The following is a 24,001-nucleotide window of genomic DNA, read 5'->3' as shown; positions in this document are numbered from 1 at the left end:
GCAGGGAATGAGGGAGGCGTTTTGGCCCATCTGAGGTGACACAACCCAAACCCTCTCCCTGAGAGAGCTGAACCAGGATTTTATGGAAACCTCCTGGAGGCTGGAAAGCTCAGCTGCCTTTGTTTGCCTCTGATTGCATCGGGGAGGGGAGGTATTTCTAAAGATAACACTAAGCCAACAGTTCCTGAAACCTTAAATTATCCCAGATGAGGCGCAGAGAGCAGGGCTGGGACGTGCTGAGGTTAAAGGCATGAGCTAATGGGGTTTTATTGGGATTACTGGCAGGGAAAGGGGGCAGGTGAGGGAGCAGAGACTCAGAACGTTCAGGGTAAAATAAAAGGAACATCTGCAGAAAGCATGAGGGGTATTTGGCTGGGTAGAGCAGTGATCAGAGCAATGTTCAGCAGCAGGCTCTCCCCCTTTTCCTTTTTCCCCCTTTTCCCCCCCTTTTCCTTTCCCCCCCCTTTTCTTTCCCCCCTTTTTCTTTTCCCCCTTTCCCCTTTCCTTCCCTTTCCTTTTCCCCCCTTTTGTCTGTTTTTGTTGCTGTCTTGGGGTGGTTTATTTGAAGCTTGCTCTTTCATTTGAGGCTTGCTCTCAAAGCATCCTGCATACATCGAAGCTTTATTTTTTAATGATGAGGGTCAGGAAATATTCCAGGTCCTGCCTTGCCAGAAGGTCCCACCCCTGCTAATGGCACAAGGAATGATTTTCTCTTGCTGGGAGTGATGGGTTTTCCAGGCTGCCCTGAGCTGCTCAGGTGCAGGAGTGCCAGGCACCTGCTTGGAGGGGCACCCACAGAGCCCAGAATTGGCTTTTTTGGGGAGGTTTGACCCTCCTGCGCTCTGCTCAGAGCCAGTTTGGGTCGTTCTGGGGGGGTTTTACAGGCAGCCCCTCTCTGGGCTGCGGGAATCTGTCCTGCAGCCGAGCAGGGGATGGGAATCCTGCTTTGTCTGCTGTCCTGGGTGAGCTTTCAGGCAGAGTTATGCAAACCAGGCGGGCGCTCCTTTGTTTGGGGCGCAGCTCATTTTTGTGGCCGAGCACAAAACATCCTCCACACAAACTGATCTGTGCCTGCAGCTCAGTAAAGCTTCCAGAGGGGCTGATGGCAGGGGCAGAAACAGAAACAAAAACCCGGGAGAGCCGAGTGAAAGGCCTGGCAGGACGAAGCAGCTTTTGTTGTGTGGGTGCTGGCACGGAGCAGGTTTGGCCCCCTCTCCTCAGCAAAGGGAAAACAAGGCGCTGATCTTCGTTTTCTTGGCGTGCGTGTGCACCGAGACAACGTGATAAGTTCATGATGTGCTCATAAATCAGGGTGAGGAGAGCCCAGCTCACGCAGAGGGCTGGGAAAGGGGTGGGCAGCCCCGGTGTCCCCAGTGCCACAGAGCCCTGGCTCCAGGCTGCAGGGCAGGAGCATCACCCAGCGCTCCTCAGGCTCTGGGGAGTTTCTCCCATCACTTTTAAAGCAGTGAGGTTCGGGCTGGAAGGTTTAGCTGAGCTTCAGAGGCTTCTGCCTTAAAATGCAGCATTTTCTATAATGTACAGATATCCTAATGTACCCATATCCTAATATCCTAATACTCCTATATCCTAACTTCTGTAATGTACAGATATCCTAATATACAGGAAATCCTAAGGTACAGATATCCTGATTTCTGTAATGTACAGATATCCCAATGTACCTATATCCTAACTTCTATATTGTACAGATATCCTAATATACAGATATCCTAATGTATCTATATCCTAATTTCTGTAATGTAGAGATAGCCTAATTTACCTGTATCCTAATTCACCTATATGCTAAAGTACCTATATCCTAATTTCTGTAAGGTACAGATATCCTGATGTAGAGATATCCTAATTTCTGTAAGGTACAGATATCCTAATGTAGAGATGTCCTAATTTCTGTAAGGTACAGATATCCTGATTTACCTATATCCTAATTTCTGTAAGGTACGGATATCCTGATTTACCTATATCCTAATGTACCTATATCTTGATTTCTGTAATGCGCAGATATCCTGATTTACCTATATCCTGATTCACCTATATCCTAACTTCTGTAATGTACAGACATCCTAATGTCCTCACCCCCCGTCCCGTTTATGCATCAAAGGCAAGGAAATGCCTCATTTAAACTTTCTCTTTGAGGCCTGTGTGGGTGATGTGGCACTAACCCCCCTGTTCCCCCTCTGCAGATGAGAAGCCTTTCGTGGTGGAGGACACCTACCTGCTGTGCCCAGCACCTGTGCTCAGGGAAGTTGGCATGTAGGTTTTTGCTGCCCCAAAATTCACCTGCCCGTGGGGAGATGGGGCTGGGTCTCATCTCTGAATTCTGTTTTCCTCTTATTTGGCCCCCAAGCTGCCATACCCTGGTGCTCAGTGCCAGCTGTGCCAATTATCTGCACACGAGGATTTCTGAGCACCCAGGGCACCAGACAGAGGGCTGGGCAGGAGCTGTCCTGACCTGTTTCTGCTTTTTCCAGGGAAGCAGCTCTGCAAGTGAGCATGAACGATGGGCTGAGCTTCATCTCCAGCTCTGTCATCATCTCCAGCACGCACTGTGTGAGTTGGGGTCCCTGAAATGCTCCTGGGGGTGCAAAGGGGGCTTTGGACGTGTGGCAATGTGACATTTTGGGTGTCTTGCGTGCCACAAGGTGGCCAAGCCTTCAGTGAACACCTCAGGCTCCAGGTCTGGGCTGGGACAGGCTTGGGGAGGCTGACCTAGAGCAGAGTTACAGAATAAAGCAGGGATTTATTAAAATTTATTATCTATGGGTCCACCTTGGGTAGCACAAGAGCCCAGCCAGGGCTGCACCCAAGATGACCCAAAATGGGCACAAAATGAACCCAAGATGGCACAAAATGGACCCAAGATGAACCAAAATGGTCCCAAGACGACCCAAAATGGTCCCAAATTCCCAACAGGTCGCAGGCTCTGTCGCTTTTATAATTCTGCTCCATTTACATATTGGAGTTCATTGCCCAATTCCTCTTTAGGTTATTATCAAGTCCCATCCTCGTTTTTCCCTCTTCATTCCACATTGTTTGTGCTCCTGGGCAAAGATCAGGCTGCCTTGGTGCAGGTTCTCCAGAAATTTCTTCTGCACCAGCAGATGCCAGGTGTGCCAGGGGTGTCACAGGTGTGCCAGGGGTGTCACAGGTGTGTCAGGGGTGTCACACTCTGCTCTCTGTGTTCTCCCCAGTCTGATGGCACCATCCTGGCCATCGCCTTGCTGATCCTGTTCCTGCTGCTGGCCCTGGCTCTGCTCTGGTGGTTCTGGCCCCTCTGCTGCACCGTGGTAAGTGGCACCAAATCACCAGCACCACTTCAGCAAATGCAGTCAGGGGGAGGAGGCAGAGCTTCCTCTTCCTCTTCTTTTCTTCACCTCTCTGCGAGGGCATCCTGAGGGTCAGCAGCCGGGATGGCTCCCTGTGCTCTGCTCACCCCAAAACTCTGTAAAATGAGAGGTGAAGGGTGATGAGGGGCGCCCAGGCTGGCAGGGATGGAACAGGGAGCAATGCAGGGCTCTCGGGAGTGAGCTGAGGGCACAGGAGCTGCCTTGCACAACAGCCCAGAGCTGCGACCTCGAGTCACCAAACCACAGACATGGCCCTGGATCCCAGCCCGGGGACGGCTCCGGGATAATTGGGGATGTGTCAGGGGGAAAAAGGGAAAAAACACACACCAGCCTCTTCCCTCGCCGAGGATAAATCTGTTTCTGAGCGACAAGCACATTTCTGAAGGCTGAAATTGCTCTTGGCACGCTCTTTGATTGGAGAGGAGTCATCGGTGTGCAGCAGTTCTCCAGGAAAGAGCCCGAGCCAGCTCCATCCCTGGAGTGAAGGGGCTGCATCAACAATATAATAAACCCTCACCCTGGGGTTTATCTGGAGCCCAGCATCCCCTGGCCCTCGGCCATGGAGGAATGCTCTTTCCAAATGCATCCAGCTTTATTGGCCTCACAGGGGCTCTGGGATGAGGCTGGAGTCCAGCACTGCAGTTTACAGTAGAGGCAATTGTTGCTTAGCAGGTCAGAACAACAACAGCTCTTGGCTGTGCCTGGTGCAATGCACAGGCACAATTCCCCTGGATACCTGTGCAGGATGTTATTAAAATATGGGAGGATTCCCCTGGATACCTGTGCAGGATGTTACAAAAATATGGGGAGGATTCCCCTGAAACCTGTGCAGGATGTTATTAAAATATGGGAGGATTCCCCTGAAACCTGTGCAGGATGTTACAGAAAATGGGAGGATTCCCCTGGATACCTGTGCAGGGTGTTATAAAAATATGGGAGAATTCCCCGGGATACCTGTGCAGGATGGTCTCTCCCTTTACTGGGATGCTCTCTCCCTGTACTGGGATGGGAATTTCTCCAAAAATTCCATTTCTCCAAAAATTCCATTTCTCCAAAATTCCATTTCTCCAAATTTTCATTCCTCTAAAATTTCATTTCTTTGAATTTTCATTCCTCCAAAATTTCGTTTCTGTCTCTAAGGAGAAGATTGTGCTTTGTTGCAGCTGAAGAAATTGGGACAGGCTTGCTTTAGCTTTTAAGTGTGGAGCAGCAGATCTCCAAGGAGAAGGCACAGCAGATAGGACAGAAATAAAAAGGAAATGTTCCTTTCCCCAGCTCATACCTCAAATATGAAGCAGTCACAGGACTGAGAGGTCAAAACTATAAATATGCAAGGGGGGAAAAAAAATAAGGAAATTAGTCAGATGGATCGTGGTTAATGCCATTAAAAATCCTTGTTTATTGAGACAGCAAGAATATGTATTCGGTGTTTTCCAGAGGAGTGAAGGGAATTAAGGACAAAAGTAATCTGCCCAGTTAACAGCACGCCTCCAAGCTCCAGTCCTAATTGGAGGCAAAGTCCTTTATTCCTTATTTTGTGCTGTTTGCTTGGATTTAAACGATGATCTGTCCCGTCCTGGAGCAGACATCTCCGCTGACAAGAACCACATTGCCCCATTTATCATGTGAAACCCCAGGGACACTCAGAGAGCACAGAAAACACCCCAGACACATTCCTGGGATCTGCAAATTCTGGGCTCAGCCTCTGCTGTGCCTGAACGGCCGCAGAAATCCCAGGGTAGCAGGAAATTCATCATTCCCGATGTTTGAAACCTGCCTGCAGGTGGGTGGTGGCATCGCTGTGCTCTGCCGTGGGGTTATCCATCTCAGTGCGAGCCCAAAATGAGGGTCTGAATGGCCCAAAATAAGGGTCTGAATGGCCCAAAATGAGGGTCTCAATGCCTCAAAAATGAGGGGTTTCAATGTCCCAAAATTAGCATCTCAGTGCCCCAAAAAGAGGGTCTCAATGTCCTAAAATGAGGGTTTCAGTGCTCCAAAATGAGGGGTTTCAATGTCCCAAAATTAGGATATCAGTGCCCCAAAATGAGGGTTTCTGAGCCCCAAAACAAGGAGCTTAGTGTGAGCCCCAAAATGGGTGTGTCAGTGCCCCTAAATGAAGATTTCAGAGCCCCAAAATAAGGATCTTGGCACCCCAAAACGAGGATCTCAGTGCCCCAAAAATGAGAGTCTCACTGTCCCAAAATGAAGATTTCAGTGCCCTAGAGTGAGGATTTCTGAGCCCCAAAATGAAGGTTTCAGTGCCCCAAAATGAAGGTTTCAGTGCCCCAAAATGATGATTTCATGCCCCCGGAGCTGGAGCTGTCAGAACCCAAAGGGGAGAAGGAAAAGCTTTGTGCTGTTTGAAGGCCTGGGCAGCGAGTCAGAAATGAGATTTTTCTTGGTAAGATTTGAACTTCGGCGAGTCAGAAATGAGATTTTTTTTTTTTTTTTTTTTGTAAAATTTGAACTTTGAAAGGTCACACAGCTCAAAGGCACAGAGACTGAACTCCCTTATCTCCAGCCTCGTCCAAATCCACCAACCCCTGCTGCCGATTCACTCCGAGAAGTGCAAAGCACCCAAAAATGGCAGGAATGTCCCTTTTTCCCCCCGCTTTTGGCCTGTGACAGAAAACACTTGATCTGCCTGCAGAAATCAGCCAGTTTGTGTGTGCCCATGGGGAGGAATGCAAATGTATGGAAATGAGCCACGGCCTCAATTCCGAGCGTGTGATCTGCACTGGCGCTGGCTCGGGAATTGTGCTTGGACGCTCAGCTGGACCAAAACTGGAGGGGTTATTCTGATTTTCAGCTCCGTTCTGAGTAATTTTCACAGTTTTCGTTGGTTTGGGTCATTTTCGTAGCTTTCATCACTTTTGGTCATTGTCATGGTCTTTGTCATTTTTGGTCATTGAGACAGTTTTGATCCTTTCGGGTCATTTTCACAGGGTTTTTTTGGTAGTTTCAATAGTTTTCATGATTGTCCCTGCCCTCCCCCCTGGAAAGTCTCTGTTGCTCTTGGAGGCTCCATTGGCTGCAGCTGCTGCCAAGCCCTGCATGCAAAGTTTCTGCATGAAATAATGCGCTCACACCCTCAGCCCCGGGCTGGTTCCTATGGAGAAATCCTGGAGCCTCTCCCTGCTCCATTGGAAACCTCAGTCAGCCACAGATCTATGTGCTTACATTTGTATTTATATATTTGTATTAAATTTATATGGTTATATTTACACTTATATTTATATTTAATCTTCTATTTATATATTTATATTATATTTATATCTTTATATTCATAAATATATGAATATATATTTATGAATATAAAATATAAATATGCATCAATATAATATAATATACTGTAATATGCTATAATATAATATAATATAATATAATATAATATAATATAATATGATATAATATGATATAATATATAAAAATATAAATATGCATTAATATAATATATAATATAATTATACATAAATGTAAATATACATATACATAAATATATAGATATAAATATATATAATATAGATATGAATATATATAAATATAAATATTTATCCATATATTTATATATTTATATTCTATTTATCGGTTTTGGTTTAATTTATATTTATATAAATATTTATACATTTAATATTTTGTGTTTCTATATTTATATTTATAGTTTTATGTTTTTTTATATTTATATAGATAAAGAAAGGATTTTTTTTAGAAAATATCATAGCTACAGGCTGTCACTGGGGATGTAAATAGATGTATATATGTAAATATGCGTATAATGTATTATGTAAATCGATATATATGTAAATAGATATACATATATATATTTACATATATCTATATAAATATATTTTTATATTTATATATTTATATTAACATTATATATTTATATATTTATATCTCTATGATAAGGTTTATTTTATTTTTATATTTATAAAAAATTACATATTTAATATTTTGTATTTATATATTTATGGTTTTAGTTTTATATTAATTTTATATTTATATAGATAAAAGAAAGGATTTTTCAGAAAAATATCATAAGCACAGGCTGTCACTGGGGATGTAGATATATATATATACATATACATATATATCTATATATTCACATATATCTATATAAATATGTTTTTATATTTATATATTTGTATTTTATCTCTATGGTTAGGTTTGTTTTATTTTTATATTTATATAAGTATTTATATATTTAATATTTTTATTTCTATATTTATAGTTTTAGGTTTATTTTAATTTTACATTCATGTAAATAAAGAAAGGATTTTTCAGAAAAATGTCATAGCCACTGGGGATGTCCCTGTGGCTTTGGGGCTCCCCCGAGTGACAGAGGCACCCCGTGCCCACGCTGTGCTCCCACGGAGGGCTAGAGCAGCACACCCTGCTGCTTTCCCCCGTGCGTTTGAGGAACAAAACACCAATTTATGGTTCCCTTTCTCTTTAATCTTCCAGATCATCAAGGAGCCTCCCCCTCCTCCTGCAGAGGACAGCGAGGTGAGTGACCCTTGGGGGACAAGGTTTTGGTCAGTGTCCTCGGAAAAAAGTGATCAAATCACCCCAGAAAAGGTGATTAAATCACTCAGAATAGGTGATCAAATCACCCCAGAAAAGGTGATCAAACACCCCAGAAAAGGTGATCAAATCACCCCAGAAAAGGGGATCAAATCACTCAGAATAGGTGATCAAATCACCCCAGAAAGGTGATCAAATCTCCCCAGAAAAGGTGATCAAACACCCCAGAAAAGGTGATCAAATCTCCCCAGAAAAGGTGATCAAATCACCTCAGAAAAGGTGATCAAATCACCCCAGAAAAGGTGATTAAATCACCTCAGAAAAGCTGATTAAACCTGGTAGGAAAGGAGAGCTCAGACCATCCCTCCTCACCTGGCCGGAGCACTCAGGTGTGATTCACACACACAGCCCCTGAGCCTGTGTTTAACTCCGACTTAGCTAAAATCTTGACCCAGGATTTTCTGTTTTGCTCCAAACAAATAGAAGATGGGGTTGATTTCCTAAAATCCATTTTTCGCCTCGCAGACATCCCCCTTCCCTGCAGCAGCAGGGTTACACTTGGATTACAGTTGGATTCTTTTCTTCTCACGAAATCCTTGGCCATAAAAGCCAAAAAAAAAAAAAAAAACCACACAAAAAAAAAAAAAAAAAAAAAAAACGAAAAAGGAATTCTTGCATCAGCAGGTTTGGGAGCTGAAGGCCACAGGAGGAAGGAGAACGCATTGCTCTCTGACAAGGAGGGAGGCAGCTCTGCTCTCAGAGGTTTCACTGAACTCTGCTCCATGGCCAAATTTCAGTTTCATAGCCAGATTTCAGTGTCATGGCCAAATTTCAGCTTCACGGCCAAATTTCAGCTTCATAGACATATTTCAGTTACACAGCCAATTTTCAGTGTCATGGACAATTTTCAATTTCATAGCCAAATTTCAGCTTCATAGACAAATTTCAGTTTCATAGCCAAATTTCAGCTTCAATTTTAGTTTCACAGCCAAATGAATTTCAAATGAATTTTAGTGTCATGGCCAATTTTCAGCTTCAGGGCCAAATTTCAGTTTCAGGCCAGATTTCAGTTTCATGGCCAAATTACAGCTTCATAGCCAAATTTCAGCTTCACAGCCAAAAGAATTTGAAATGAATTTCAGTGTCATGGCCAAATTTCAGCTTCACGGCCAAATTTCAGCTTCATAGCCAAATTTCAGTTTTATAACCAATTTTCAGTTTTATAACCAACTTTCAGTTTCACAGCCAAATTTCAGCTTCATAACCAATTTTCAGCTTCATCACCAATTTTCGGCTTCACAGCCAAATTTCAGTTTCATAGCCAATTTTCAGTTTCATAACCAATTTTCAGTTTCACAACCAAATTTCAGTTTCATGTTTGTGTCTCAAGGATGAGCTCGGATGAAGCTGAAGTTGTCCAGGCTGCAGAGGAGAAGGTTCTGGGACCCCTTTAGAGGCACCAAAACCTTCCCCAGCTCCCTGGGAACACCAGAGCGTCCCCAAAGTGTCACCAGGGGGTGGCCATGGGGTTTGCAATGGCTCCGGGGGTGGCAGAAATGAGTCCTGAACTGAAATCCCACACTAAAATTCAACGAGGAATCCCTCGCACGGAGCAGCGATTGTCGCGCCGTGGCTCAGCCCTCGGTGCAGGCAGAGCTCTCCATAAATGCTGAATTCTGACAAAATTCAGGCACTGCAGGGACAACTGCGAAAATAATTATGAGGGTGGGGAGAGGGGTAAGTTGTCCAATTTTTTTTTTGTTGTTTTTTTAATATCTGGCCAAATTTGAGTTCTTACCCCGAGCGGCTCAGCTGTCCCTTTGGAGCCTGAATTATCCTCGCGTTACCCACAGACGAGGTTCCCTCGGGTCAGGGTCGCAGCGTCCAGAGCCCAGCCAGGCCCCTGAGATAAGCGCACATCTTTGTTTTCTGCGACCCAGCACTTCCCCGACTGTGCAGCGCAGCTCCGAAAAGAAACTCGAGCTCCATCCAGAGCGGATTGTGGCGCTGGGAGGGCGCCAAGCTCTGCGCAGCCCATTCCCAGCATCCTCAAACGCTCCTGGGGCTGCTCGTGGAGCTGGAACTCCTCGGGTACCAACCCCAGGCGGAGGAGAGCGCAGCTGGGGCAGGCAGGGCCCGAGGATCATCCCAAACTGGGGTGCTGGATGTGCAATTCGGGCGTTTTCCCTGCTCCTGCCTCTCCCGGCCGTTCCCAGCTCCCCCAGTGTGGTGGGCACGGAGCCAGGGGGGCGTTCTGGGGGCTCTGGGGGCATTTTTGGGGCTGCAGAAGCTCCCCTGCCCTGGCAGAGATGCGAACAGCCCCCGCTGCAGCAAACCTGGGGCTCCTTTGTTTGTGGCTGCGCTGCTGTGCCCCGGGCTCGCAGGGCTGGTGGGGAAAATTTCCTAAACCTTGGAATTTCCTGTTGTGAGGAGTCCAGACTGTGCTGGGCTGAAGGGAGAGAAAAGAGAATTGCTGAAGGAAAATATTTCCATGGCTTCGCTTCCACTTTTTTCTCTTTTTTTTTTTCTTTTTTTATTTTTCTTTTTCTTTTTTTCTTTTTTTTTTCCTTTTCTTTTTTTTTCCTTTACTTTTTTCTCTTTTTTCTTTTTTTTCCTTTTTTTTTTCCCTTTTTCCTTTTTTTCTTTTTTTTTCCTTTTTTCTTTTTTCCTTTTTTCTTTTTTCTTTTTTTTCTTTTCTTCCTTATTCCTTTTTTTCTTCCTTTTTTGTTCTTTTTTTTCTTCCTTTTCTTTCTTTTTTATTCCTTTTTTCTTATTTTCTTCCTTTTTTTCTTTTTTTTTCTTCCTTTTTTGCCTTTTTTTCTTTTTTCCTTTTTTTTCTTTTTATTTTTTTCTTTGTTTTCCTTTTTTTCTTTTTTTTTTCCCTTTCTTTTCTTTTTTTTTTTTTTTTTTTTTTTTAAACAAGAAAAATCCTCATGGCAAGCTTCACGCAGAGATATCGAGTTTTTTGGATTGCAGCAAAGAGCCTCAGCAGCTCTGAGGAGAAGAGCCTGGTGCTTGTGACCAGTTGTTCACCCTTGCCTTGGCTCAGGCCACGCTTTGCAGCCCGGTTTCTGTGTTTTGATAAACTGAAATGCCGCGAAAACCGGAGTTTTTCTTGGATTTTTTTTTTCTTTCCCCCCCCCCTCCCGCCGCCACCCAGATTTTCAGTTTTCCTGATGGGGAGTTTCAATTTCAAAGTATTTTTGGCTTTTCCAGTTTTGGAAAGCTCCTGAGTTTTGGAGTTTAGCCAAATCCCTGTGAAAAATTAAAGAAAGGAGAAGCAAAAAGAGAGAGGAACCATTTTTCTTTTTCTCTCCACGTTTTTCACAGGAAATACTTCACGTTTTTGATGAACTCTGCTTTTCTGCTTTGCCAGTTCACAGCCTGAGCTGCAGGAATTAAAGGGAAAGGCACTGTCAGTGCACACTCTGACCTGGCAGGGAATTTAAAACACCTTGAATTTCACTGGGGCTTTGGCAGGCTCATTTCAAACAATGATAATAATTTATCATTAGGCAAGGACAAGGCAGCCTGGGACCGCTCATCCCTTCTCATCCCTTCCCATCCCTTCCATTCCTTCCCATCCCTGCTTGTTTCTTCCCATCCTTGCTCACCCATTCCCATCCCTGCTTGTTCCTTTCTGTCCCTGTCCATTCCTTCCATCCCTGCCCATCCCTTTCCATCCCTGCTCATCCATTTCCATCCCAAAATCTCATTCCTTCCATCCCTGCTTATTCCTTCCCATTCCTGTCCATTCCTGCCCATCCCTTTCCATTCCTGCTCATCCATTTCCATCCCAAAATCTCATTCCTTTCAAAGCCTGTTCATCCCTTCCCATCCCTGCTTGTTCCTTCCCATCCCTTCCATCCCTCTCCATACCCTTCCATCCCTGCTCATCCATTTCCATCCCAAAATCTCATTCCTTTCAAAGCCTGTTCATTCCTTCCCATCCCTGCTCATTCCTTCCCATCCCTTCCATTCCTTCCCATCCCTGCTCATCCATTTCCATCCCTGGTCATCCCTTTCCATCCCTGCTCATTCCTTCCCATCCCTTTCCATCCCTGCTCATCCATTTCCATCCCTGGTCATCCATTTCCATTCCTGCCCATCCCTTTCCATCCCTGCTCATTCCTTCCCATCCCAAAATCTCATTCCTTTCAAAGCCTGTTCATCCATTTCCATCCCCTCCCATCCCTGCTTATTCCTTCCCATCCCTTCCATTCCTGCTCATCCATTTCCATCCCTGGTCATCCCTTTCCATCCCTGCTCATCCTTTCCCATCCCTCCCAGCCCTGCCCACTCCCCTGGCAGCTGCAGCCCAGCCCTGCTGTGTTTTGCAGGAGGAGGATGATGATGGGCTGCCCAAGAAGAAGTGGCCCACCGTGGACGCCTCCTACTACGGAGGGCGAGGAGTGGGCGGCATCAAGCGGATGGAGGTGAGGAGACCCCAGGCAGGGCACCCATCAGGGCCAGGCGCAACCAGATCTTTTCATGTGGGAATATTGGGGAGGCAAACACAGATTTATGGAGTTCAGCAACGTCCTGGTCCGTGCCTGGGACACTGCCACACAGATTACCAGGAGATGGTTTCAGCTCTCCTGAAAAGCTCCCCCGCTGCCACGTTTCTCATAAACCACCACGAAGGACAGGCTGAAAGTTTGGGCTGCAGTCTGGAACCAAACCTGCTGGGCTGTGCATTGCTGTTCAGCTGGGGACACCCAGAGGCAGGGCTGTTCATGGAGCAGGGGTGGTACAGCCTGACCCTGAACCTGATCCTGAATCTGATCCTGGCCCTGATCCTGACTCTGACCCTGACCTTGGTTCTGATCCTGGCCCTGATCTTGATCCTGACCCTGGTTCTGACCCTGACACTGATCTGACCATAATCCTGATCCTGACCCTGAACCTGATCCTGGCCCCAATCCTGGCCCTGATCCTGGTTCTGACCCTGAACCTGATCCTGATTCTGACCCTGATTCTGATCCTGCCCCTGAACCTGATCTTAATTCTGAACTTGATTCTGACCCTGATCCTGGTTCTGATCCTGACCATGATCCCAATTCCAATCCTGACCCTGGTCCTGACCTTGATCCTGATCCCGACCCTGAATCTGATCCTGACCCTGATCCTGCCCCTAATCCTAACCCTGACTCTAATCCTGATCCTGATCCTGGTTCTGATCCTGACCCTGACCCCAATCCTTCCCCTAATCCTAATCCTGATCCTGCCCCTAATCCTGCCCCTGATCCTGACCCTGGTTCTGATCCCGACCCTAATCCTGCCCCACCCCTGATCCCACCCCTGCCCCTAATCCTGCCCCATCCCTGACCCCATCCCTGCCCCTAATCCTGCCCCATCCCTGACCCCATCCCATCCCTGCCCCTAATCCTGCCCCATCCCTGACCCCATCCCTGCCCCTAATCCTGCCCCATCCCTGACCCCATCCCATCCCTGCCCCTAATCCTGCCCCACCCCTGATCCCACCCCTGCCCCGCCGGCCGTTCCAGGTGCGCTGGGGCGAGAAGGGCTCCACGGAGGAAGGTGCCAAGCTGGAGAAGGCCAAGAACGCGCGGGTGAAGATGCCCGAGCAGGAGTTCGAGTTCCCCGAGCCCCGGAGCCTGGGCAGCAGCACCCGCCGCGCCTCGGCCCCACACAGGTGGTACTCGCCCATCAAGGTGAGCCCGGGGCGCCAGGTGCTTCTGCTGTGGGGTGTGCCCACTGCCAGGTGTTGTGGGGTGTGCCCACTGCCAGGTGTTGTGTTGTGCTCTGTCCTCACTGCCCAGGTGTTGTGCTGTGTGCTCACATCCAGGGTGGCACCAGCAGATCCTTTTGTTGAAATGACATTTAAAATGTCATTTCCCAGCCCCTCCAGCACTGCCAGGTGGGTCCCAGATGGATCCCAGGTGAGTTCCAGGTGGATTTCAGCACTGCCAGGGAAAGCCCAGGTAGATCCCAGGTGAATCCCAGGTAGATCCCAGCACTGCCAGGTACATCCCAGGTGAATCCCAGGTGGATCCCAGCACTGCCAGGTGGATCCCAGGTGGATCCCAGCACTGTCAGGTGGATCTCAGGTGGATCCCAGCCCCTCAGCACTGCCAGGGGAAGCTCAGGTAGATCCCAGGTGGATCCCAGCACTGCCAGGTGGATCCCAGGTAGATCCCAGGTGGATCCCAGCACTGTCAGGTGGATCCCAGCCCCTCAGCACTGCCAGGGGAAGCTCAGGTAGATCCCAGGTGGATCCCAGCACTGCCAGGTGGATCCCAGGTGGATCCCAGCCCCTCAGCACTGCCAGGTGGGTCCCAGCACTGCCAGGGGAAGCTCAGGTAGATCCCAGGTGGATGCCAGCCCCCCAGCACTGCCTGGCCGTGTGTCCCTGTCCCTTCCCCAGCCCCTGTCCCTCCTGTGTCTGTTCCCAAAGCTGCTGTGGCCACCTGGGCTCGCAGGCAGCTCCAAGGTGCCTGTGCCTGACCCCAGCAGGTCCCAGGAGCACTGAGGTGACCCAGGGTCAGTGCAGGGCTGAGTTCACCACGAATCCAGAGGAAATTCCAGGCCTGGAGCCGTGCCCTCCTTCATTTGTCATCGGCCCCGAGTGTTTCTTCTCTCTGGGCTCCAGATCCAGCAGGACTCGAGGCTTTGTTTGCCTTCAGAGCTTGCATATTTTTGTTTTTTATTCCTCCAAGTGACCTCGTGCTGGAGCTGTGGAGGAGCTCCATGCACGGAGAGCACAGGAGGCTTTCTGCTGCCAGGAGAGAGCTTTGCCATCCCCTGTCTCCAGCCATCATCCTTTCCATGATGCAAACACTCCCTCCCTCCCACCCAGATGTCTCACAGGCTCCCAGGGATGGAGCTCTTGGCTTTCCCCAAAAACCATGGCAGAAAATGGGACTGCAGAGTAAAAAAAGGAATTTTTAAATTGTTTTTTTTTAAATGTGTTCCATGGAAAGTTGTCGCTTTGCCTCTGGTTTCCTGAAGGAGAAATGGAAGGGGAAGGTGCTCATTTCTGGAGCTGTCAGGGTGGACAGGAGATCAAGGGCTCGCAGCAGCTCTGCTGCAGAGGGGAGAGGGCTTGGAGCAGAAGGGTTGGGGCAGAAGGGGTTGGAGCAGAAGGGTTGGAGCAGAAGGATTTGGAGCAGAAGGGTTGGAGCACAAGGGTTGGGGCACAAGGGTTGGAGCAGAAGGATTTGGAGCAGAAGGGTTGGGGCAGAAGGGCTTGGAGCAGGGATTTGGGGCAGAAGGGTTGGAGCACAAGGGTTGGAGCACAAGGGTTGGGGCAGAAGGATTTGGAGCAGAAGGATTGGAGCAGAAGGGTGGTTTCCCTCAGCTCTGGCCCCAAACACAGGAGAATCTGACAGAGAGGTTTCTTGCCTCTCCCTCTGAGCATCCCAGACTTTCCTGGCTCTCACCTCGGGAAGTTTTCCCCCCACATCCTCTGGAAACGAGTTCCATGCAGTCATCTCTCGTGTCTGCTCCACCCCAGCAGCACCACGCAGACCCCAGAGGGGATTTGGGATCCCTGGAACGGGAACAGAAGGGCTCTGCCCCATGAAAGGAGTGTGGGTCCCACACCTGGGACCACACAGGAGCCCCCAAACCCCCCAAACGTGAGCTGTGCCCCTCCCAGGCCCGGGGCTGGCGCCCAGAGCAGCAGAGTCGGCTCAGGGTGGGGACGCCGAGCCCTTGCCCAGCTCCTCTGACACGGCCAGCTCACATTGCCACCCTCAGGGGGCCCAGGGCACTCACACGGGCATTGCTGCCCTCGCTGGGGTTTGTCATCCCCATTTCCAGGGAGGAGTGATGTTACCTGCCACACCTGACAGAGCTGACACACCTGAGTGCTGTCACCTGCCACACCTGACAGAGCTAACACACCTGAGTGATGTTACCTGCCACACCTGACAGAGCTGACACACCTGAGTGCTGTCACCTGCCACACCTGACAGAGCTGACACACCTGAGTGATGTTACCTGCCACACCTGACAGAGCTAACACACCTGAGTGCTGCTATCACACACACCTGAGTGCTGGGCAGGACAAACGCCCCGTTTGTGTCCCCCCAGGGCAAGCTGGACGCGCTCTGGGTGCTGCTGAGGAAGGGCTACGACCGCGTGTCCGTGATGCGCCCGCAGCCCGGGGATAAGGTACGGACCTGCAGAGCCTGGCAGCAACGGCTGCCACCTCTGTCACCACCTCTGTCACCTCCTCTGCCACCTCTGCCACCTCCTCTGATCACTTCTGTCACCTCCTGTCACCTCTGTCACCTCCCGTGTGACCCCGTCACCTCCTCTACCACCTCTGCCACCTCTGTCAGTCACCTCTGCCACCTCTGCCAATTATATTATATTATATTTTATATATTATATATTATGTATTATATATTATATATTATATATTATATATTATATATTATATATTATATATTATATATTATATATTATATATTATATATTATTCCTGACCAAAAGCTGTAGGAATTATTCTGATTTTGGGCTGTTCAAGGCACTGGGAAATCTCTGATTTTGGGCTGTTGAGGGTATTGGGAAATCTCTGATTTTGGGCTGTTTAAGACTCAGTTGAAATCTCAGATTTTGAGCTGTTCAGGGCTCAGTGAAATCTCTGATTTTGGGCTGTTCAGGGTATTGGGAAATCTCTGATTTTGGGCTGTTTAAGACTCAGTGAAATCTCAGATTTTGAGCTGTTCAAGGCTCAGGGAAATCTCAGATTTTGGGCTGTCCAAGGCTCAGTGAAATCTCTGATTTTGGGCTTTTTGGAGCCCTTTCCCCTCCCAGGCAGATGTTTCCCCCATGCACAGCTGGCACAGCTGTCTGGGGCTCTCTGTGTCCCCTCCACAGCAGCTCCTCTGAGCCCTTCATCCCTCCTCATCCTCCTCCCTGTGCCCAGCCTGGGCACTGCAGGGAGGGCATTCAAAACCTGCAAAAATCCCCCAAAATCTGCCCCATTGGGATTTTTATTCCACCAGGAAAAACATTTACTTTGGGAGAGGAAAGAGTAAAAGAGAAAACGAGCTCGCGCTCAGCAGGCCAAAAGCAAAGAAAGGCCCCAGAAATGCTCTGGTGCCTTTTGGGATGATTTCATATCCAAAGGAATGAGTCCACGATACAGTAATGCTGATCCTGACATCCGAGCATTTACAGTGGGATCTCTTGCAGGTGGAACTCGTGAGGGAAAAAAGGAGAAAATGACAGCTCAGAGGGCAAAGGTTTTGTTTAGAACTGTACAACAAACTGTAGCTTAGCACCGAAGAGCGGGAGAAGGAATCTGTTGGCTCCCGAGGAGCGCTGGGGTTCGGGGACACCCTGATGGGGAGGGGATGCGTTTCAGGAACTGCGTGGGAGGGTCTGAGAGCCCCATCCCATGCCAGGGTGGTGGGACAGGGTGGGATAGGAAGGTCTGAGAGGTGCCAGCCATGCCAGGGTGGTGGCCAAGGGTGGTTTGTGAGGTTCTTGCCACGCCATGGTGGTGGTCAGGGCTGGGATGGGAGGGTCTGTGAGGTCCCAGCTGTGCCATGGGGGTGCCAGCGCTGGGACAGGGTGGTCTGTGGGAGTCCATCCCATGCCAGGATGGTGGCCAGAGGTGGTCTGTGAGCTCCATCCCATGCCAAGGTGGTACCAGGAGTGGGACAGGGTGGTCTGTGAGGTTCCTGCCATGCCATTGTGGTGGCCAAGGGTGGGACAAGGTTGTCTGCGAGGTCCATGGTGGTGGTCAGGGGTGGCATGGGACGGTCTGAGAGGTCCCTGCTGCGTCATGGTGGTGGGGCATGGTGGTCTCTGAGCTCCATGGTGGTGGTCGGGGCTGGGACAGGGTGGTCTTTGAGCTCCATCCCATGCCAGGGTGGTGGGACAGGGGGGTCTGTGGGGTCCCAGCCATGCCATGGTGGTACCAAGAATGGGACAGGTGGTCTGTGAGCTCCATGGGGGTGGGACAGGGTGGTCTGTGGGCTCCATGGCGGTGGGACAGGGTGGTCTGTGGGCTCCATCCCATGCCAGGATGATGGCCAGGAGAGGGACAGGTGGTCTGTGAGCTCCATGGGGGTGGACAGGGTGGTCTGTGGGGTCCATCCCATGCCAGGATGATGGCCAGGAGAGGGACAGGTGGTCTGTGAGCTCCATGGCGGTGGGACAGGTGGTCTGTGGGCTCCATGGCGGTGGGACAGGGTGGTCTGTGGGCTCCATCCCATGCCAGGGTGGTGGCCAGGAGTGGGACAGGTGGTCTGTGAGCTCCACGGTGGTACCAGGGGTGGTCGGGGGCGGTCTCCGAGCTCGCTGGCGGTGTCAGTTCCTGCCCCCGTAACTCCCCCTCTCCTCCGCTCCGCTGCAGGGCCGCTGCATCACCTTCACGCGGGTGAAGAACGCGGGGGCGCCCCCCAAGTACCCCCTGAACAACGCCTACCCCTGCGCCCCGCCCCCCGCGCCCGTGTACACGCCCCCCGGCCCCGCCCCCGCCCACACCGCCCCGCCCCCCCACGCCCCCTCCCCCTCCTCCACGCTGCCCCCGCTGCCCCCCCCGCCCCAGGCCCCGCCCCCCGCCCGGGCCCCGCCCCCGTCGCGGCCCCCGCCCCGCCCCACGGCCTGAGGGGTCCTGGGGGGTCCCCCCGCTCCCCCCGGGGCTCTCTCGGTACTGTACCCCCCCCCCCCCCGGGACAGCACAGCAGCCACGCCCCCCTTCTGGAACCTTCTGGAACCTTCTGGAACCTTCTCCCCTCTGCACCCCCCCACCTCTGGGTCCCCTGTGCCACCACGGGACCCTCTGCAGGAAGGCACACCTGGGCACACCTGGCACACCGGGCCACATGGGCACCTGGAGACCTGGGTGCATCTGGACACACCTGGCTCACCTGGGCACACCTGGGCACCTGGACACACCTGCCACATCTGGGCACACCTGGCAGACCTGGCTCACCTGGACATCTTCCACACCTGGGCATGCTTGGGCACACCTGGAGACCTGGGACACCTGGGCACCTGGACACACCTGCCTTATCTGGGCTCACCTGGGATACCTGGCACACCTGAGCACCTGGGCACACCTGTGCTCACCTGAGCACACCTGGACACCTGGGGTTTTTTGGGGGGGTTGGGTATTTTTGCTTTATTTTCCTTTCCTGAACAAGTAGCAGCTGCGTGCCCAGCTCGGGGTGAGGAGGAGCCGTGTGTCCCTCACCCTGCTCAGCCCTCATCATCCTCACTCCCACCTGAGAGCAGCCCTGGCCCAGGCCAGGTGGGAGCCAGGCTGCCAAGAAATGCACTGGCTGCATTTCTGCTGCATTTCTGCTGCATTTCTGCTGCATTTCTGCTCTGCCCAGCGCATCCCCTGCGTGCCGCAGCCCCCTGAGCCCCTCCTGCAGCCCAGGGCATCCCCCCCAGCCCCTCCAGCCCTCACAAAACTCCCTCCGGAAATCTCCCAGGACAGAAATCACCTTTGCAGCCGCAGTTCTGTCAGTAGCAAAGGTTCTCATCTCATTTTTTACCAGATACAGAAATGCTTTTGGAAATATCAGCTCTAGCTTTTCTAGCAAAACAAGGGGGCGGGGGGGGGGGGTAAAAAGGAAAAAAAAAAAAACCTCTCAAGGAGGAAAGGGAATGGAGGAAAGAGACTCAGTGGGGACAAACCTGTGAGTGTGAGGAGCTGGGGCTGCAGCAGCCAAGGCTGGGCTCCCTTTGGGCCCCTGTTCTGTGTGTGCCCCCCGATCCCCCTGTGTTGTGTGTGCCCCCCGACCCCCGTTCTGTCTGTGCCCCCCGACCCCCGTTCTGTGTGTGCCCCCCAACCCCCCTGTGTTGTGTGTGCCCCCCGACCCCCTGTTCTGTGTGTGCCCCCCGATCCCCCTGTGTTGTGTGTGCCCCAGGCAGCCCTGGCTGTGCTCCCTTGGTCCCCTGTTCTGGCTGTCCCCCCTTTGAGCCCCCATTCTGTCTGTGCCCCCTGACCCCCTGTTCCGTGTGCAGGCAGCACGGAGCAGCCCCCAGCCCCCTGTGCTGCTCGCCCACCCCTCTGTCCCAGTTCCTGCCCCCCCAGGGCACTGCCAGGGGCAGGGGAAGCTCGGGGCCCCCCCTGCGGCTGCGGTGGGACCCCTTGGATGGACGGGATTGGGTCGGAAAAAGAGCTCCTGGCCTTGGCTTGGCCTGGTCTGGTTTGGTTGGTCTGGTTGGTTTGGTTTGGTTTGGTTTGGTTGGTTTGGTTTGGTTTGGCTTGGTCTGGTTTGGTTGGTTTGGTTTGGTTTGGTTGGTTTGTGTTTTGTTTGGTACAGTTGGTTTGGTTTGGTTTGGTTTGGCTTGGTCTGGTTTGGTTGGTTTGGTTTGGTTTGGTTGGTTTGTGTTTTGTTTGGTATGGTTGGTTTGGTTTGGATTGGATCGGATTGGTTTTGTTTGGTTGGGTTGGGTTTTGTTGGGTTGGGTTTGGTTTGGTTGGATTTGGTTTGGATTGGGTTGGTTTGATCTAGTTTGGTTTTGTTTGGTTTGGTTTAGATTGGATTGTTTTGGTTTGGATTGGTTTGGTTGCTTTGGTTTGGTTGGTCTGGTTTGGATTGGATTGGTTGGTTTGCATTGGATTGGTTAGGTTGGATTGGACTTGATTCATTTGGTTTGGTTGAGTTGGGTTGGGCTTGGTGTGGTTTGGTTGCTTTGGTTGGTCTGGTTTGGATTGGATTGGTTGGGTAAGGTTTGGTCTGGTTTGGTTCGGTTTGGTGTGGTTGGTTGGGTCTGGTTTGGTCTGGTCTGGCTTGGTTGGGTGAGTTTTGGATTATTGGTTTAGTTTGGTTTGGTCTGGTTTGGTTTGGATTGGTCTGGTTTGCTCTGGTTTGGATTAGTCTGGTTTGTTCTGGTTTGCTGTGATTTGGTCCGGTTTGCTCTGGTTTGCTCTGGTTTGCTCGGGTTTGGTCTGGTTTGGTCTGGTTTGCTCGGGTTTGGTCTGGTTTGCTCTGGTTTGCTGTGATTTGGTCGGGTTTGCTCTGGTTTGCTCTGGTTTGCTCTGGTTTGGTTTGGATTAGTCTGGTTTGCTCTGGTTTGCTGTGATTTGGTCTGGTTTGGTCTGGTTTGCTTGGGTTTGCTCTGGTTTGCTGTGATTTGGTCTGGTTTGCTCTGGTTTGCTCGGGTTTGCTCGGGTTTGCTCGGGTTTGCTCTGGTTTGCTCAGGTTTGCTCTGGTTTGGTCCGGTTTGCTGTGATTTGCTCTGGTTTGCTCTGGTTTGCTCGGGTTTGGTCCGGTTTGCTCTGGTTTGCTCGGGTTTGGTCCGGTTTGCTCTGGTTTGCTCTGGTTTGCTCGGGTTTGCTCTGGTTTGGTCCGGTTTGCTGTGATTTGTCCCCACCACGGACGGTGTGAACACTGGGACAGTGTAACACAGGATCCCTGTCCCCCACAGATCCTCAGCATTTCACAAATGTCTGGGGAGGAAATTCATTTCCCACAAGACGGCGTCGAGAATTTTATTTTTATAGTGTTGGTTAGCCAATGAGGTGGTTAATTAATTGGTTAATTAACCAATAAACCTCCTGCTGGGGGGAAATGTAAAAGCTGTGTATTCTCCATGGCATTTTGCAGATGTACATAGAAATTCTCATTCTCCCCAAACTAAGGAAAAAAACCCAACCCTGCAGATTTAAAGAAGCAAAATAGAGCCTAGATCAGGCTAGGAAAAAAAATCAGAATTTTCAAATGCTCCCTTTGTAATCCTCCATTTAAAAGAATAAAAAAACAAGCTCCAAATAATTCTTGTTGTACATATTGTTGCTGCATGCTTACCATATGTTAGATGGAAGCATTTCCTATCCCTTGTGGATAAAAGAACATTTTTCAAGTTGTAGTAAATTATTATAAAGCCAATGACATTTCATGGCATGTTATCGTATCAAGCTGTGCTTGTTGTATTTTTTTTTCTTTATGGTTGTATTGCTTTTTTTTAATATATATATATATATATATATATATATATATGTATATATATATATATATATATATAAATGTACAAATATTTCCTGTAGTGACGAGCACCTGTTTTACATGGCATTAACTGGGGCAGCTCCAGGCTGCACAGCCCAATTCTGCACCAAATCTGGGTGGAAAAACCCCAAAAATTCTGCAGAGGATGGGCTTTGGTGATGTTCCCACAAAAATCAGAGTCCATTTCTGCACCAAATCTGGGTGGAAAAACCCCAAAAATTCTGCAGAGGATGGGCTGCCAATGAATGCAAAAAAATGCCAATTAATGCCCATTAATGCCAATTAATGCCATGTAAATGAGGTCGAAGAGCTGGGCACCCCCGTGGTGCCCTCTGTACCCTGGGTGACTTTTCCCTGCCCAGCCTTTGAATAAGGCTCAGCCTCTGCTTTATTCTGCTTTATTCTGCTTTATTCTGGTTTATTCTGGTTTATTCTGGTTTATTCTGGTTTATTTTGGTTTATTTTATTTCATTTTCCTCGCCCACATGAGCTCTGTGGATGCTCCCTCTGCTGCCCTGGTTTTGGAGAGGGGCTCTGGCAGGTTTGAGGTGGCTTTTGGGACAGTTTTGTGTGACTTTTGGGAAGGTTTGGGGTGATTTTTGGGAAGGTTTGGACTGATTTTTGGGACAGTTTTGGGGTGATTTTTGGGACAGTTTTGGGGTGATTTTTGGGACAGTTTTGGGGTGATTTTTGGGACAGTTTTGGGTGATTTTGGGGACAGTTTGGGGTGATTTCTGGGACAGTTTTGGATGATTTTTTGGGGGAGCTTTGAGGTGATTTTCGGGACAGTTTTGGGTGATTTTGGGGCGCAGATAGGGGCCGGTTTGGTGTCTCCATTATGGTTTGCTGTTGGTTGGTGTCAGCCCAGGGCTGTGCAGGGACGTTTCACCCCTCTGTGTGTTGCATGTTCAACGTGTCCTTTGTTAAACCCAGTCATTACTCTTGATTGCTGGCCTTGATGTTATTATAATTATTATTATTAAAGAATACACAAACCTCCTGCGGGCTCTGAGCGATTCCTTGCAGTTTTCTGAAAATCCTCAGGGGGAAAAAAAGGAAATGTTCACTGATTTTCACAGACTGGTTTTTCATTGTGCTGGGGACTCACACTTGGAGGTTTTCCTCCCAAAACCCAGAGCTTTTTGGGTAAAACACTCCCTTTTTTGGGTTAAACACTCCCCTTTTTGGGCAAAACAATCCCCTTTTTGGGCAAAACACTCCCTTTTTTGGGTTAAACACTCCCCTTTTTGGGTAAAACACTCCACTTTGGGCAAAACACTCCCCTTTGGGTAAAACACTCCTCTTTTTGGGTAAAACACTCCCTTTTTGGGTAAAACACTCCCCTTTTTGGGTAAAACACTCCCCTATTTGGGTAAAACACTCCCCTTTTTGGGCAAAACACTCCCCTTTTTGGGCAAAACACTCCCTTTTTTGGGTAAAACACTCCTCTTTTTGGGTTAAACACTCCCCTTTTTGGGTAAAACACTCCCCTATTTGGGTAAAACACTCCCCTATTTGGGTAAAACACTCCCTTTTTTGGGTTAAACACTCCCCTTTTTGGGTAAAACACTCCCCTTTTTGGGTAAAACACTCCCCTTTTTGGGCAAAACACTCCCCTTTTTGGGTAAAACACTCCACTTTGGGCAAAACACTCCCCTTTGGGTAAAACACTCCTCTTTTTGGGTAAAACACTCCCTTTTTGGGTAAAATACTCCCCTATTTGGGTAAAACACTGCCCTTTTTGAGCAAAACACTCACCTATTTGGGTAAAACTCTCCCCTATTTGGGTAAAACACTCCCTTTTTTGGGTTAAACACTCCCTTTTTGGGTAAAACACTCCCTTTTTTGGGTTAAACACTCCCTTTTTGGGTAAAACACTCCCTTTTTTGGGTTAAACACTCCCCTATTTGGGTAAAACACTCCCCTTTTTGGGCAAAACACTCCCTTTTTTGGGTTAAACACTCCTCTTTTTTGGGTAAAACACTCCCTTTTTTGGGTTAAACACTCCCTTTTTGGGTAAAACACTCCCTTTTTTGGGTTAAACACTCCCCTATTTGGGTAAAACACTCCCCTATTTGGGTAAAACACTCCCATTTTTGGGCAAAACACTCCCATTTTTGGGTAAAACACTCCTCTTTTTGGGTAAAACACTCCCTTTTTTGGGTAAAA

The 24,001-nt window shown here is 49.2% G+C and overlaps 1 protein-coding gene across 1 annotated transcript in view; it reads left to right on the top strand.

Annotated features, from left to right (window-relative positions):
• Positions 1-18,477, top strand: part of ANTXR1 (ANTXR cell adhesion molecule 1) — a 35,633-nt gene extending 17,156 nt beyond the window's left edge. Inside the window, exons 11-18 of the mRNA XM_059490841.1 lie at positions 2,199-2,268; positions 2,487-2,565; positions 3,207-3,302; positions 7,827-7,868; positions 12,227-12,322; positions 13,394-13,561; positions 15,945-16,025; positions 18,223-18,477. Coding sequence (XP_059346824.1) covers positions 2,199-2,268; positions 2,487-2,565; positions 3,207-3,302; positions 7,827-7,868; positions 12,227-12,322; positions 13,394-13,561; positions 15,945-16,025; positions 18,223-18,477 — 887 coding nt within the window. The remainder of the gene's footprint in view (positions 1-2,198; positions 2,269-2,486; positions 2,566-3,206; positions 3,303-7,826; positions 7,869-12,226; positions 12,323-13,393; positions 13,562-15,944; positions 16,026-18,222) is intronic.
• The last annotated feature ends 5,524 nt before the right edge of the window (positions 18,478-24,001 follow it).

Source organism: Ammospiza nelsoni, chromosome 30 (assembly GCF_027579445.1).
Source record: "Ammospiza nelsoni isolate bAmmNel1 chromosome 30, bAmmNel1.pri, whole genome shotgun sequence".
Classification (NCBI taxonomy): Eukaryota; Metazoa; Chordata; class Aves; order Passeriformes; family Passerellidae; genus Ammospiza; species Ammospiza nelsoni.
This window is presented reverse-complemented; position numbering and strand designations above follow the sequence as displayed.